The sequence below is a fragment of the Drosophila guanche genome, unplaced genomic scaffold (genome assembly GCF_900245975.1).
Source record: "Drosophila guanche unplaced genomic scaffold, DGUA_6, whole genome shotgun sequence".
NCBI classification, from domain to species: domain Eukaryota; kingdom Metazoa; phylum Arthropoda; class Insecta; order Diptera; family Drosophilidae; genus Drosophila; species Drosophila guanche.
This window is the reverse complement of record NW_022995743.1, coordinates 12,746,320-12,759,745: the sequence shown is the minus strand read 5'-3', so window position 1 is coordinate 12,759,745 and position 13,426 is coordinate 12,746,320. Positions and strand designations below refer to the sequence as shown.

The 13,426-nt window shown below is 46.0% G+C and overlaps 4 protein-coding genes across 4 annotated transcripts; 2 read left to right on the top strand and 2 right to left on the bottom strand.

The window, feature by feature from the left end:
* Window positions 1-169: 169 nt before the first annotated feature.
* Window positions 170-7,160, top strand: LOC117592272. Its single transcript, XM_034285933.1, has 13 exons — window positions 170-733; window positions 809-935; window positions 1,006-1,455; window positions 1,536-1,691; window positions 1,764-1,880; window positions 1,954-2,316; window positions 3,466-4,299; window positions 4,358-4,537; window positions 4,598-4,693; window positions 4,763-4,798; window positions 4,926-5,207; window positions 5,358-6,351; window positions 6,413-7,160. The coding sequence occupies exons 1-13, from the start codon at window positions 350-352 to the stop codon at window positions 6,627-6,629; spliced, it is 4,236 nt and encodes a 1,411-aa protein (XP_034141824.1). The 5' UTR covers window positions 170-349; the 3' UTR covers window positions 6,630-7,160.
* A 157-nt stretch (window positions 7,161-7,317) lies between these two features.
* LOC117592280 (tigger transposable element-derived protein 3) lies at window positions 7,318-8,385 on the bottom strand. The gene is made up of 2 exons (XM_034285943.1): window positions 8,111-8,385; window positions 7,318-8,054 (listed from the first exon to the last, which is right to left on the bottom strand). The coding sequence occupies exons 1-2, from the start codon at window positions 8,221-8,223 to the stop codon at window positions 7,469-7,471; spliced, it is 699 nt and encodes a 232-aa protein (XP_034141834.1). The 5' UTR covers window positions 8,224-8,385; the 3' UTR covers window positions 7,318-7,468.
* Window positions 8,386-8,428: 43 nt separating this feature from the next.
* Window positions 8,429-11,302, top strand: LOC117592274 (PR domain zinc finger protein 5). The gene is made up of 6 exons (XM_034285935.1): window positions 8,429-9,106; window positions 9,171-9,533; window positions 9,595-9,789; window positions 9,846-9,947; window positions 10,010-10,679; window positions 10,748-11,302. The coding sequence occupies exons 1-6, from the start codon at window positions 8,575-8,577 to the stop codon at window positions 11,001-11,003; spliced, it is 2,118 nt and encodes a 705-aa protein (XP_034141826.1). The 5' UTR covers window positions 8,429-8,574; the 3' UTR covers window positions 11,004-11,302.
* A 9-nt stretch (window positions 11,303-11,311) lies between these two features.
* LOC117592285 (NADH dehydrogenase [ubiquinone] 1 alpha subcomplex subunit 6) lies at window positions 11,312-11,928 on the bottom strand. Its single transcript, XM_034285947.1, has 3 exons — window positions 11,745-11,928; window positions 11,552-11,667; window positions 11,312-11,493 (listed from the first exon to the last, which is right to left on the bottom strand). Exons 1-3 carry the CDS (start codon window positions 11,872-11,874, stop codon window positions 11,365-11,367), a joined length of 375 nt encoding a protein of 124 aa, XP_034141838.1. The 5' UTR covers window positions 11,875-11,928; the 3' UTR covers window positions 11,312-11,364.
* Window positions 11,929-13,426: the final 1,498 nt, after the last annotated feature.

Here is a 13,426-nt window from a genome sequence, read left to right as displayed (position 1 = left end):
GGGTAATTTTTTATTTCACTACCTGCGCTTCAACCTATTTTCCAACACACAACTGAAATAAATGACTTCAAAATTTTCAAATGAAAAAAACAAGCTCGATAACAGCATTCTATGTCGTTTTGCCATTCACATGATGTCGATTGCAACCCTGTGCAAACCTGATGGCGTGCCACTGTGAATGGTTTTTATCTGCGTCCAAAATGAGGCTTTGATGCGAAATCGAAGAAAAACAATCAAATATCTACGGAAAACTAAAACTACATCTTTCGTGGTCAGTCGCAGTCAATGTGCCAAGACACCCAGTCAACATACGCGTAATTAAATGTCCGCGCACAGCCGCTTGTGAAATATGGCGTTTAACAATAGGCTGAAAACGGGCTCGGGCTCAGCCTCAGGTTTATCCCAAATAAACTACAAATTTACATGTCGCTGCTGTCTGAAATCTGACGCGGAGTTCCTGAAGCTGGACACGATGACGGTGGCGCGCAATCTGGACCCAAGCGAAGCGGATAAAATTCCCCTGCTGCGCTGTTTGTTATTCTGCATACGCGCCGAAAACTCACCGGAGCTGCCGCAATACATATGCGTTGAGTGTAGCAAGAGCCTGCAAATAGCCTACTATTTTCTGCAGAATGCACTGCGCGCACACGAAATACTCTGCCGCAAACTGTGTCCGGGAAAGGTGCGACCCACGTTGGCGCAACGCTTTAACGGTTCCATCAAACAGCCAGAGGTGGGTGGGGGGTTGCTTTTGATTGTGTTGCGGTGACACGTCTTTTTATCAAACTCATTAATTCGCTGCTCTCAGGTGGCGCCGCGGCAGGCGGCCGAGGACCAGACGAAGCCCCAAAAGGCATTCCGCCACGAGTGCAAACTCTGCGGCTTTGTCGTCTACAATCGGACGGAGCTAAAGGAGCACATTCACCAGCACGTTGGTAAGGGAGTCAACTTCAGGGGAAAGCCTTCATGGCCCAAGGAATACTTTAATAGTAATCATAATTTCAGATGGCAGCTCATACAGCTGCAAAGTCTGCAGCTTCGTAACGCTGAAGAAGCGTCTACTGCAGGAGCACTACAGTGCGACCCATGGCATGTCGGCCAACCTGGCGGACGAGCGTGTTAAGCCAAAATCTACATCCTACAGTACCGGCCCATCCACTTCATCCGCAGCGGCGGCGGCTGCGACTGCCAATGAGGAGTTTAAAGTGTGCACGCTGGAGGATATGGAGCTGCTGATTCCCACAGTTCTCACGCCCGGTGACTATGTCCAACCGTCCATCGACGAAGAGCAAGTGCAGGACATTGAACAGGAGCTGGCCGTCAGCATTGGCCAGCCAGTTCCCGTTGCTGCTGAAACGTTAACCAACAATCTGTCCCAGATGCAGGGCAAAAACATGAGCATTGGCTCCGAGTATGTCCTTATGGCCGATGGCAGCATGCAGGTCAACGGAGGCGGTGCGTTAAAAGTGTTAAATTATGGACTGTTTGGACTTTGTGGACTGTTTTGTTATCCTCTTTTGTTTCTTGTCTTGTAGGTGTGGTGATAGAATACATCGATGATTGCAAGCCAAACCGCAACACCACTGGAAATATGAGCCTTCAAAATCTACTTGGAGGTGGCCCCGAAAACGAGCCCATGGAAATCGACGTCAGTGAGCTGATTGTGGAGGAAATGGTGCCACAGATAAAAGGTAAGTAAAAGTATTCCTATAATCGCAGGAGTATAATCCCCATCACCGTTTCTGTTTTTTTCGCTTTTCCAGTCAAGCCAAGACCAGTATCCATTGGATCCACTCCCCTCCTCAAGTATAAATGCAAAGCATGTCCCAAAGCATTTGCCACCCTGGGGCGTCTGAAATCTCACCAGTTAAGCCACAGCCGTTAGTACCCATGCCGTTAGCCCCCCCCTATCTATCAGACATTCCTAATCCACCTTGCCTTTGTCTCTTGCAGATTTGCCCAAGTTCTACTGCGATCAGTGCCCGTTCTACTCGCTGCGCAGCACTGAACTCTGCCTACACTACAAGGCATCGCATCTCAACAAAGAGGAAAAAGGAGGAGCAAAGGAGACCGTCGATGAGTGGCAAACCTATTCCTGCGACATGTGCCTCTTTGAAGGAAGAAACGCCAGGCATCTGCGTGTGCACTACACTGACAAGCATATGATTCAACCCACAGAAGTACAGCTGCGGCCCAGTTGGACAAGTGAGTCGGCCACAGCCGGTGGCGGGATCACTTCGGCTCGTACCAGTGGTCAGGGCTCCAAGGAGCAGGGCGCTCAGCCGCAGCACACCGAAATTCCACTGGGCATTCAATGTGAGTCTTGAGATGGTTACGACCATGACCAGGGAATTTTACTTCGACTTTTGTCTCGGTTATCATTAGATCATTGGGGTATTGCGGTGCGTTATGGAATTAATCGCAAATGAAAGATATTTTTTTGTATTTCTGATTGGCCAGCTTATTTATGTACATATATCCCTTGTCGGGCAACACACGCTTCCCTTCCTGCTTGCCTGCTGTATATGTATATTTGTAGCCCTTGCAGTTGCTTCCCTATTTCCATTTCCTTTGTATAACCATACCCCAACTGGAGACTTGGCATCTCTACATTGTATATTCTCTAGATCGGATATTTATATTCTCTAGTCCCGTGAATGCAATAACATAATACATGTCTTGTGCGTGTCGAACCGGGACTTGAGTCTCATAGATAAGGGCTTTATTTATTTGACTTTTCTTTAATTTAAAAATAGTTTTAGTTTTTATGTTTTTTTTTTTTACCGTTTCTCAGCGAAAGTTTTCTTCAAATTTCTGTGCAAAGGTGTGAAAATGCTTAATTTTGTTAGATTTGAGCTTAATTTCCTTAATTAATTAATTCATTTGCCGGTTATTTTATGGGGCACCACAGATACCGACGCCAAAAAAAATAAAAAGAGTCTGTCCAAACTAAAGAGAAGGAAAATTTAATGTAAATAATAGAAAATTAAATCTATGCCATACGAGTCTTTAGTAAATTGGATCTCAAGTCTTAGTTGCGTTCAGTTTTTTTGGCATCAAATATACGCGTTCGGTTAGGACCAAGGGGTTGTTGTCGATTCACTGGTTCACTTGAACAAAACAAACTCTTAACAAGATATTTTTCCACTTATTGATAATTGAATGAAATTGAATGAATAGCTGATGCAAGTCGAGAGGGATCGTGGTATGACTTTCGGTAAGGACGAGAACAGATACATAGAACTCTTACATTTTGCCTTTGCTTTTTGTCGTTCCTTTGAGCATTGATCGATTGTTAAACCGTTTTGCTTTTTAGTCGTGCAACCTCTAACAAAGTTCGTTTCTTTTTCTGTGTGTGTTTTCTTTTTACAAAATCTAACAAATTATGGTATCAGTATTTCAGTTGAATTCCCTGGTTATTTTTTCCATTATTTTGCGGATCCAATTTAATTGATTATTTTACAGATCCGCCTGCAGCTCTGGCGGCGGCGGCGGCGGCGACGGCAACGGCGACAGTTGGCAATCAGCCAATGCTTCAGCAGCAGCAGCAGCATCAAGATCAAGAGCAACAGCAACTGTCAGCGATAGCAACACAAACTTCCACGATAACGCAGTCGGGCGAAATCAATGTTGTGGTAGATGCCACACCGTTGTTCTTTGCGGCGACAGCAGCGGGAACTGAGACTGTGACTGTGACTGGGGCAGAGGAACAAGAAGAAGGACAGGGCCAGGCATCTCCGGGCACAATAGCCGCCGATACAATTGCCAACGGGGAGGAGGCCTATGAAATCTTTCCCGAAATCTCAACGAGCAGTCTGACAGCAACACAGCCTGGTCCGGCATTGCCAACGACATCGACAACGTCGGCGAACATCTCAATATTTGGAGATATGCAGGAATTTATAGACAACACAGATGTGGCTGCCATATGCACCATACCCGCCGATGACATGCCCGTGGTGGATGGTGACGATATTGTAATTGATAACAACAATATGAGCCTGGACTTTGATGCTGAGAATCTGTTTGAGGACTTTGAGGATGAGGAAGAGGCCGTTGGCGAGGAGGAGGAGGACGAGGAGGAGGATGACGACGACGACGAGGACGCTGAGAATGAAGATGAAAATGACAACAATGATGCGGCCACCGATCAGAATCTGCTGCTAACAAGCGACGACGACGATGTCGATGACTTTGACGACGAGCAATCAAAGCATCTGCAGAAACCCTACTGCATATTTTGCAACAAAAAGTTTACCAGCCAATACAAATTCGAGAATCACATGTTTGTGCATCGAGGTGAGTACTGAGAGCCCTCTCTCTGTGTGGAGTTCCTCTAATTTCTTGTCTCTTGTAGGCCTGGCCCCCTATCGCTGTGAGCTCTGCACGAATCTCTACAACATGAAGCGTCTCCTCATCCGGCACTACAAGACCGTGCACAAGCGCATGCCCACGCGTGACATGGTCCAGGCGAAGGGCGACAAGGTATTGGTGGCACGTACCAATATCGAGACGATACAACTGGATACGGATAGGAGTAAGCCAAGCTACATTTATTATACGCGATCAAATCTACAATATCTTAATGTACTTGCAGAGCCGATGCTGATGTGTGCGAAGTGTCCGTTTGAATGTGAATTGGATACGGAAATGCGAAAGCATTTGAATGCGCATCATGGCATCAATGATGGTGGTAAGTGGAGCCCTCTCTCTGTGCCTTGAAAGCATTTAAAACTAATTTTTTTCATACTATTTGTTACAGTATCCCTGCATGCCAACGAGGTGTTCATTATACGCAGTAAGTAACATTACAAAATCATTTATTTATGTGTATTTTGGAGTGTAATTTACACAGCTGATTATATCAGTTATATCCGAGTTTCAGCTGTAGCTATATTGAATAAATATCAATTTTATATTTACAGAACTACCATTTGAGTGCCCGCGATGCATTCGGTCATTTGCTGCCAAGAGCACACTGACACGCCATCTGCAGCGTAGCCATTTGGTGGACACTATAATTGAGATGCAATCGAATCAAACAACCAGCAGCTCAGCAGCAACAACCACAAGCACCACATGCACGGCAACAACTTCAATGCCGGCGAACACGGCTGACGATAATGGGAATAAGGGGCAGCAGCAGGGGACGGAGACTGTTGGCTATGGCGATGGCGATGTCGTTGGCGATGGCGTTGGGGAATGCGGTAAGAGCGATAATAGCCTTCCAAGACTGAACTCAAATTCCAATTCAACCTATGCCCAACACATGTCGACGCACAATCCACCGATTGATAAACTAAATATGCTGTTGTTCGATGGCGAACATGATCTTTGATTGTTGTGGTACTCACCAGAGGTAGAAGTCAAACCTGAAGAAGGCGCCGGAATAAAAGAAGAGCCGACTTCAGCCGCATCAGCATCGGCATCGATAAGAACAGCCATAAAAGCAGAATCAGCTTCAGAAATAATTCCAAATCCCCCCGACGAATCGCCAGAGCCACGAATCATGAACAGCATTGATCATGTTCTAGTCAAGGGCGAGACATCATCTGTGCCACACATCGCCACCACAACAGCATCATCGTCATCCACACCAACCCCATTTGATTTTGACTTTGACTTTATAGGGGATGCAGGAAAATCCAGACTTACGCCTACTTTTACGCCCACCCCGCCCAGTACTAGCAACAGTCAAATTGTCAGCACCACACCACTCCCATGCACGAGCACAAGCACCACCAGCACCGACGCCTGTTCACCCAGTCCCCTACTCAACGGCAGCGACAAACTGTTGACTGCCGCAATGGAGCCATCGCCCTTCAAGGGGCTAAGGTCGCGCACGCCACGCACCCAAATCTACGCGTGCAAGCTCTGCAAAAAGAGCTTCGATGAACTGGGAAAGCTGGTGAAGCATGAGATGGATACACATTCCATTGGCGAATCGAAACGATCGGGCTACGAGCACAGATGTGGCACCTGTGGAACAACGTATCGCACAATGGCGCTGCTCAAGTTCCACATGAAGCGCCACGCGAATCGCAAGTTTTCGTGCAAGTTTTGTGAAAAGGATTTTGTACACAAAACAGAAATGGACAGGCATATTCTGGCCAAACATGCCACCGAGAAGTCGTTTCGATGTTCGCTGGATGGCTGTCGCAAGATGTTCGCCTTTAAGCATCATTTGGTGCGGCATCAGAATGCCTCGCATCTGAAGTTGCGACATGTGTGCGCGATATGTCAGAAAGAGGTGAAGACCAGCCAGCATCTGCGGCACCACATGACCGTTCACAGAGGCATGACAGCCTACAAGTGCCCCAAATGCGACCGCACATATTTACGTCGCGGAGCGTAAGTACTCAAGAAATTGAAGCCCATGTAAACTGTGAAACATTTCCTCTACTTTTCTTAGCCTTCGCGTCCATGCACTGTCGGTGCATAAGGTGCGGCTCACGGAGGATGAGCTGGCGGAAATCTTTCGCCACAATGTGGGCTACACCAATCCACACGACATGAAGGTCATCGCACGCAATGGGCAACTGGTGCGCCGCAAGGAGCTGGAGGTGGAACGAGAAAATGAGTTGCAGCTGGGCGACGAACCATCCCAAGCAGAGGCGAATATTTCATAATAATTCAGAGTCATGCTCATGAGTGGTCCTCACAAACAAACACACCCTGTACAAAGTTTGTATATGTAGTCCATAAGCACTGCTTCCAAATGCAGTTTTTAACCCACACACACACACACATATAAATTTAATGTTCTGCAGTTTCCCCCCTAAGGCCTAGCATAGTTATCTCGTTATCACATTCATCGACCCATTACCGACAGATGTTTTTGCATATGCACCCTAAACTTGTACATGCAACAATTGTAGTTATTTGGTTGGAATATACACTTGTATTATAATAATAGCCATGGATTTCCTTTGAGCGGATCTGGGTGTGTTCGTTCCACACTTAACTGGGAATCAAAGAATCAATCATGATACGACCAATGCGGCGGCGGCTCTCTGCATTGGCCAAAGAGCTCAACAATAGTCTGTAATTGTAACCACATTTATTTTTATATTAGTCTTAGAGCCCAGAATGCCGTTATTATGTACATTGGATATTTGAAAGCAATAAAAAACCTGTTAGCATAATTTTTCCATACCTTACACTCGATGTTTCCATACGAAAACTTACACGTACCTTAAACTGCAAACGAACCCCATCAATAGTGTCCTTGTCCTTCACACCTTCACCTGGCAGAGTCCAAGTGCCTTTCCATTTAATTTGGTTTCAATGTTTCGGATAAAGAAAGATTCTTCTATAAATCAAGTTTACGTGTATTTACTTACATATTTAACATAATAACTTTCGAGTCAGTTCGGTAAAATAAAAAGAGTAAATTAAATTGAAGATTAAGCTAAATTAGAGATTGATTCATGAATACTTATGGTAACAGAAATCAGTTGCTTTTGGGTTAAGAAAGGTCCTCCATTTTCATGTTGTTTCTCTTATAATTCCACTGGTTCTCCAAGCTTCTTAGCTGTTGAAATGAAATATAATCGTCTTTGGCAAACTCTTTCAAGCGAGCAAGCTGTGTCATAGCCTCTTCAAAGGATACTATTGGATTGTGCATGAAATCACTTCCGTCTCCAACATACGCATTGCCCATCACGGGATTCAGCTCCTCCTCATTTATTATGGGCTCGTTTTTTACTAGGACGCACTCAAATGGCTTAACGTCTAGTGTTTCGCAGGTTGCGTTGAAGGTTATGTTGTGTCGCCTGCGCCACTTCTGCAGCCAACTGACTGAGGCCGAGAAGCTTTTGTGTCCCAGATGCTTGGCTATTTCCTTTGCCTTTGTCCTTACCAGTTGTTCCGACAAGCGAATGTTCTCGCTTCTGGCCCTGGTAAACCAGCTGTAGCACAACTCATCAATGTGGGGGATTTGGTCGTTCAGACAGTTCCTCTTTATATGGGCATTTACTCCTGATTTCAATCCAGCGTCTATTTTCCCTTTGTTTTTCAAAATTTCAGCTGCTTGGGTTTTTCCTATATTAAATCTGCAATAAGGTATACACTTTACATATGCAATTACGAGTCTTTAAACTATATCTACCTCCTGCCTAGATCCCGAACGGACAGTTTCTCCCTCTCCTGCACCTGGATCACTTCATTTTTTTCTGAAAGAGTCAGCAATCTACGGGGAAGCCTTCTTCTGCCAGGAGGCATTTTCAATTGCGCTGCTGCAAAGTCTTCTTGCGAAACAACTGGTGCGACACTAGATCCATTAACTTATATGAATCGCCCAACCAGGACGCTTAAGTCTTTTTTGTTCTAATTTGTAAAATAAAAAATGATTTGTATGTTCAATTTGTTATCGAAGGGATCTGATATCGATATCTGGCCAATAGAGGTGGGGCAAATCAACGATGTTTGCGAAAAGAACCACAAAAGAGCGGTACAATCACATTGACAGCAGCCGAATATTTTATTTCTATCCATAAATTAAATAAAAATCTTGCAATAAACAAAGAAGAACACAAACGGCAGCTAGAGAATCAACAGGAAACAGGAGCGACAATGGAAGCCGCAACCGCTGTTGCGGACTCCGCGCTGTCGCCCATTAACAAACGGAACTTGGCAAAATGTCGAGCGTGTCTATCTGTGAATCGAAAAACCGTAAAGTTAGACGCCGAAATGCCAAATCTGAAAAAGTCGCGGACCTACGGCCAGGGTCTAAGACAGTGCACCAACCTGGAAATGAGGGCGGTCAGTCCCAGCGGCTACCACTGGCCCATGCAGATCTGTGTGCGGTGTTGCCGCGCCCTCGAGGTGTCAATGCACTTTGTGGAAATGGCTCTCGAGTCCAATCTGAAGCTGTATGCCGAAGCTAAAACGGTAAAGCTACCCAGTCCGCCGGGGGAGCTCAAGCGGAAGGCTAGCTCCGAGACGTTACAGTGGAATCAGTTCAGTCAGGAGTTTGACAAATTTGTGGAGAGCTACGATGGTGTGCCGGGCCCAATTGAAGAGAATGTGCTGTATATGAGAGGTGCCAAAATTCCGCGTCTGGATGCGGATGTGTCGGCCAAAAAGCCCCCGAAAGAGGATGAAGGTATGGGTCCTTGTCCCTCTCCCATACTTCATATTGTATATATTTAATTTCATTTTTTTATCAGTGATTCTGTTTGATGTCAAATATGACAACAACGATCTGGAGGAGGAGGACGAGAATGACGGCTCGGATGCCAAGAACAATGAGACCTTCTTTGAGAATAGTATTACGACGGGCTCCCCATTGCCAGGCACTCTTCGGGCAATCAAATCCGTGGGCAGTCAAAGTGGCGAGAATAATAATAATTACAAATTTAACTTGAACAACAACAAAAACGGCGACATGTCCAGCTTCCCCGACGTCGAGTGCGACCTTATACAACGCGCTCTGTACATGACACTGAACGATGAAGACGGCAGCAGCAACAAGGATAGCGTGGCGCAGGAAGAGCAGGCCATTGAGTCCATTAAAAACCTTCTACTAAGTGGTAAGCCGCTGGAAATTGACTTTTGTTGTGCATAAACTATGAATATCCCCTTGATTTGTAGAGAGTGAGAATGTTGGCTCCGTTCAGGTGTCTTCTACCAGCAGCCCAGCCATCAGGAAAGACAGCCCCGTCATACCCGTGCTCAACTGCAGCATTTGCAAGTACACTCACACCGATTCGAAACAGATCAGAAGTCATTATATCGGCATTCACAAGATCGATATGGCCGAAGATGATATCATTGGATTGACCAATAGTGGGTAGCCCTCAAAGAGAGCATGCGAGCTAGAACATAATTCGTTATCGTTTTAGATCAAAGCTTCAAGTGTCGTCCCTGCAACAGCTATGACACGAAGATCAGGCAGGAAATGCAAAAACATTTGATTCATCATCATAAAATTGATGGGGATTTCGGTGAGAAGAGCGTAGGCACATATTCCTTATATCCTTATTGTAATCTGCTTTACGACTTGCAGAAATGTACTGCTATGTGCAGCAGAACTGTCCAGCTTGTCCTCGGGTATTCAAGGATCAGAGATCAGCTCGAACTCACTATACAAGAATGCACACTCAGGCGGCGCGCGAACTACCCGAATCGCACCCATGCGGTGCCTGCGGTAAAGTTTTCAACCAAAAGGCCAGTCTGCAGGCGCACCAGCGATTCTGCCAGCTGAAAGACCCCGTCCAATGCACCTTCTGCGATCAGAAGTTCAGCAGTCTGCGCAAGTACGAGATCCATTTGCAGCAGCTACATTCAGTGGACACGCTGCATGCATGCGAAATATGCCATAAGACTTTCAAGAGTGCCGACTTCCTGGCCGTGCACCGTAAGCGTCATTCGGAGCGGCACTACCAGTGCGACAAGTGCTCCCTGAACTACATCAACGCGGCCGAGCTCCGTGTCCACTACGAGCGTGCCCATGTCAATGACGACCAAGTCAGCTGCCTCATATGTGGCAGTCAGTTTCAAAACTTTGCCTTGATGCGCGAGCACGAGAACAGGAGCCACCAGAAGCAGGTGTGGCGCTGCGAGAAGTGCAACTTTGAGGCCAATTCGCGGGCTCGCATGCGTCAGCATCAATTCGAGCACACCGCTTATCCCTACAAGTGTGAACACTGCCCCGAGGAGTTCGCCGATCGCAAAAAGTACGTATGGGAGCTGAGAACTCAAAGCTGCCGGTAACAGTAATTGAAATATTGATGCTCTTTTTCAGAATCCGATTACATTCCAAAAAGGTGCACAGCATCGAGCTGAGCGATGAGCAGCTGGCCGAGATGTTTCGCGAGCGGATTGGCTATACAAATCGGCACGATGCCTTCAACAAGAATAATATGTCACTTGAGATACCCGGATTTAGCGAGGATTGCTTTAGTGAGCTGAAGAGCTTGGGGGTTGACTACGACGACATTACAACAGATCTCTTCTCGAATTCCAACACACTGGACGAACTGCTTGACTTGATTCCCTGAACTGAGTACCGATCCATTTACCTGCATAGAAGTGATGTGATGATCCTGAAGCATTAAACAAAACAAAATAGCTAACGAGAGCTATAAGACTGTATCCAATTTTACACCACACCAAGAATCGACCGACAGAACGACAAATTTCCATTAACTATTTTGCCCAGAGAACTCAGACCGAACCTGCTGCTGGCATTCACATTCACGTGTACTTCCGCACAGGGCACATAGGAACCAAACCATGATATTTTTGAAGTTACCAATCTCAATAAACCATTAGAAAAGTGCTTCTGAAGCGCCCCCTAGTTCACTTGTTTGTTGTTTACTCCGAACTTGGAATATATTTAAACTATTTCAATTTGAATATCTAATGAACGCCCTGAATGAATTTGGAGAGGAAATCGGTGGGTTTGGGGTCCTGTGACTCCTTCCAGTAGCGCATAATGTGGCCCTTTTGCTTCCAGATCTCCACCGTCTCCTTCAGCTCCATTTGCCCCTGTAAGTGGTGTAAAGGGTGAGCTGGTGGTGTCGATCGATATCGTTCTTATACGCACCTTGATGACGAGCATGTCAATCACGCGAATGTCGGTTACATGGCGATCCTTGACAAATTGCTCCCGCAACTTGGAGCGGCACTGCTCCACGGTCATGGGAATATCGTAGTCCATAACTGCAAGTGCATCATGCATTGTTTACTACATGGTGTCGGGACAAACATAGAGGGATGACATAACGAAGACCACTCACCGATATAGGGAATCTGGCGGTACCAGGCTTTGTAGAGGTTGAGGGCACGCTTGCGGGCCTCCTCCCTGTCGACGGACAGAATGGGACGCACCTGCTGCACAGCCCGTTTAACGGCTTCACGTCCGGCCATGTCGTTTTATTTTTCTACGGCCGAAGTACTTTGCAAAATTGTACGGCCAAAAGTATTAGATATGTGACAACCAAAATATATCGATATATATTTGTGGCAGATGGTGTGTCTTTACTGTATCGGTATTTTAATGCGATAAGCGGCACTTGGCTTTGGAAACACTTCAAGTTGCTTTGCATATACGTTACATTTTGGTGTACTAGTCTTTGCTTTTGTTGTGCTTGTCTTTTGTACGAATTGAAAGGACGGATATTGTGGGACAGCGAACAAAAAGTGCACATTGTCACAGCAACAATATGCACAAAGACAGCGGAAAAAATTACGCTTTCATTCATCAAAGCTTGTATTGTGGTTGCTGTGGCGGCTGGGGCAGCGGCTGCCACTGCCACCGCCACCGCCACCGCCTCGAGCGTGTTGTACCGATCGAAACCGATTTTGCGCTCAGTTGAAAACACGTTACGCGCCTGTGTAGAGCGTTTTTGCGCTTCAAAACATTTCCAAGCGGCAAAGAGCCGAGCCGATCTCAACCACCCTGTCCAGACGAGCTAACCGATTCGAAAGTTTTACACCGCGTGCATTGGCAAACAGCAACAACAACAACAACAACCAACCAACAATAGCAGCAGCAGCAGCAGCAGCAACAACAGCAGTGGCAACAGCAACAATAACAATTTGTATGTTTCGTTTGTGTTAAAGTTTTAATTTTTTATGCAAATGCATTCCGGCAGTCGACAAGCGACAAACTTTTTGGCTGGTCAACAATTTCTATTTGAATTGGCAGCGTCCCGCAATTTACCAAACGAGAAATGAAAGCTAAAATTAAGCGTCTTCGGGTGGCATTCATTATGCATAATTAAGCCAATCAATGTTATATTTCTCTCTCTGGCATTTGCGATTAGCCCAATCACGCAAGCGTCAGTATTTTGAGTTCTCTTCGAAACCAATTCGATACATAACTGACCCAAATTGCTAAAGACATAAAACATAATTGTTCGCCTTATGAAAACGAACCATTTTGGAGCATTTTGCGTGATGTGTTGTGTTATTTTTGTTGCTTGTCTCTTTTGAACTCTGTACGCAAATTGGCAGCAGTCGCCGTTAATTGAAAATTTTCTTTGTCAAGGTTGCTAACGACCGATTCCATTCCATTCCCCCCGATGTGGATATATGGGGCTGGTGGATGTTCGACTTCGACTTCGACTTCGACATCGACTCCGGGCTTTTAGTGCACGTTCGCTTGTCGCGCCGCTTCGCTCCGTGTTTGTGTGTCAATTAGTGTGTTATTCAACCGCGCAAATAGATCATTAAAGCAAATGCAAACTCCGAAAGACAGAGCAGAGAGCGGAGAGCGGAGAGCAGAGCTCTCTTTTGGCGTAATTGTAATGATGTGCAAATATTGAACACTGGCAGCTAGAAGCGCTGCTATGTTCCGCAGCCAGTTATTAGCACATTGATTGGCCATACAGACTGCCAAACTGGCTCCTCATGCCCCATTCCCCATGCCCCACGGCAAGTCTCAAACGAGTCGAAAGGCTTACCAGTTTTCTTCGCC

What these genes read in the sequence shown, in the direction of transcription:
- LOC117592272 (XM_034285933.1), top strand. Translation starts at nt 350, where the DNA reads ATGGCGTTTAACAATAGGCTGAAAACGGGCTCGGGCTCAGCCTCAGGT. An exon ending in TCACCAGTTAAGCCACAGCC is followed by an intron (nt 1,881 to 1,953) that starts GTTAGTACCCAT and finishes TGTCTCTTGCAG; the next exon opens with ATTTGCCCAAGTTCTACTGC. An exon ending in AATTCCACTGGGCATTCAAT is followed by an intron (nt 2,317 to 3,465) that starts GTGAGTCTTGAG and finishes ATTATTTTACAG; the next exon opens with ATCCGCCTGCAGCTCTGGCG.
- LOC117592280 (XM_034285943.1), bottom strand. Translation starts at nt 8,223, where the DNA reads ATGCCTCCTGGCAGAAGAAGGCTTCCCCGTAGATTGCTGACTCTTTCA. An exon ending in GTTCGGGATCTAGGCAGGAG is followed by an intron (nt 8,055 to 8,110) that starts GTAGATATAGTT and finishes ACCTTATTGCAG; the next exon opens with ATTTAATATAGGAAAAACCC.
- LOC117592274 (XM_034285935.1), top strand. Translation starts at nt 8,575, where the DNA reads ATGGAAGCCGCAACCGCTGTTGCGGACTCCGCGCTGTCGCCCATTAAC. An exon ending in TAAAAACCTTCTACTAAGTG is followed by an intron (nt 9,534 to 9,594) that starts GTAAGCCGCTGG and finishes CTTGATTTGTAG; the next exon opens with AGAGTGAGAATGTTGGCTCC. An exon ending in TAAAATTGATGGGGATTTCG is followed by an intron (nt 9,948 to 10,009) that starts GTGAGAAGAGCG and finishes TACGACTTGCAG; the next exon opens with AAATGTACTGCTATGTGCAG.
- LOC117592285 (XM_034285947.1), bottom strand. Translation starts at nt 11,874, where the DNA reads ATGGCCGGACGTGAAGCCGTTAAACGGGCTGTGCAGCAGGTGCGTCCC. An exon ending in CCGCCAGATTCCCTATATCG is followed by an intron (nt 11,668 to 11,744) that starts GTGAGTGGTCTT and finishes ATGCACTTGCAG; the next exon opens with TTATGGACTACGATATTCCC. An exon ending in TTGACATGCTCGTCATCAAG is followed by an intron (nt 11,494 to 11,551) that starts GTGCGTATAAGA and finishes CACCACTTACAG; the next exon opens with GGGCAAATGGAGCTGAAGGA.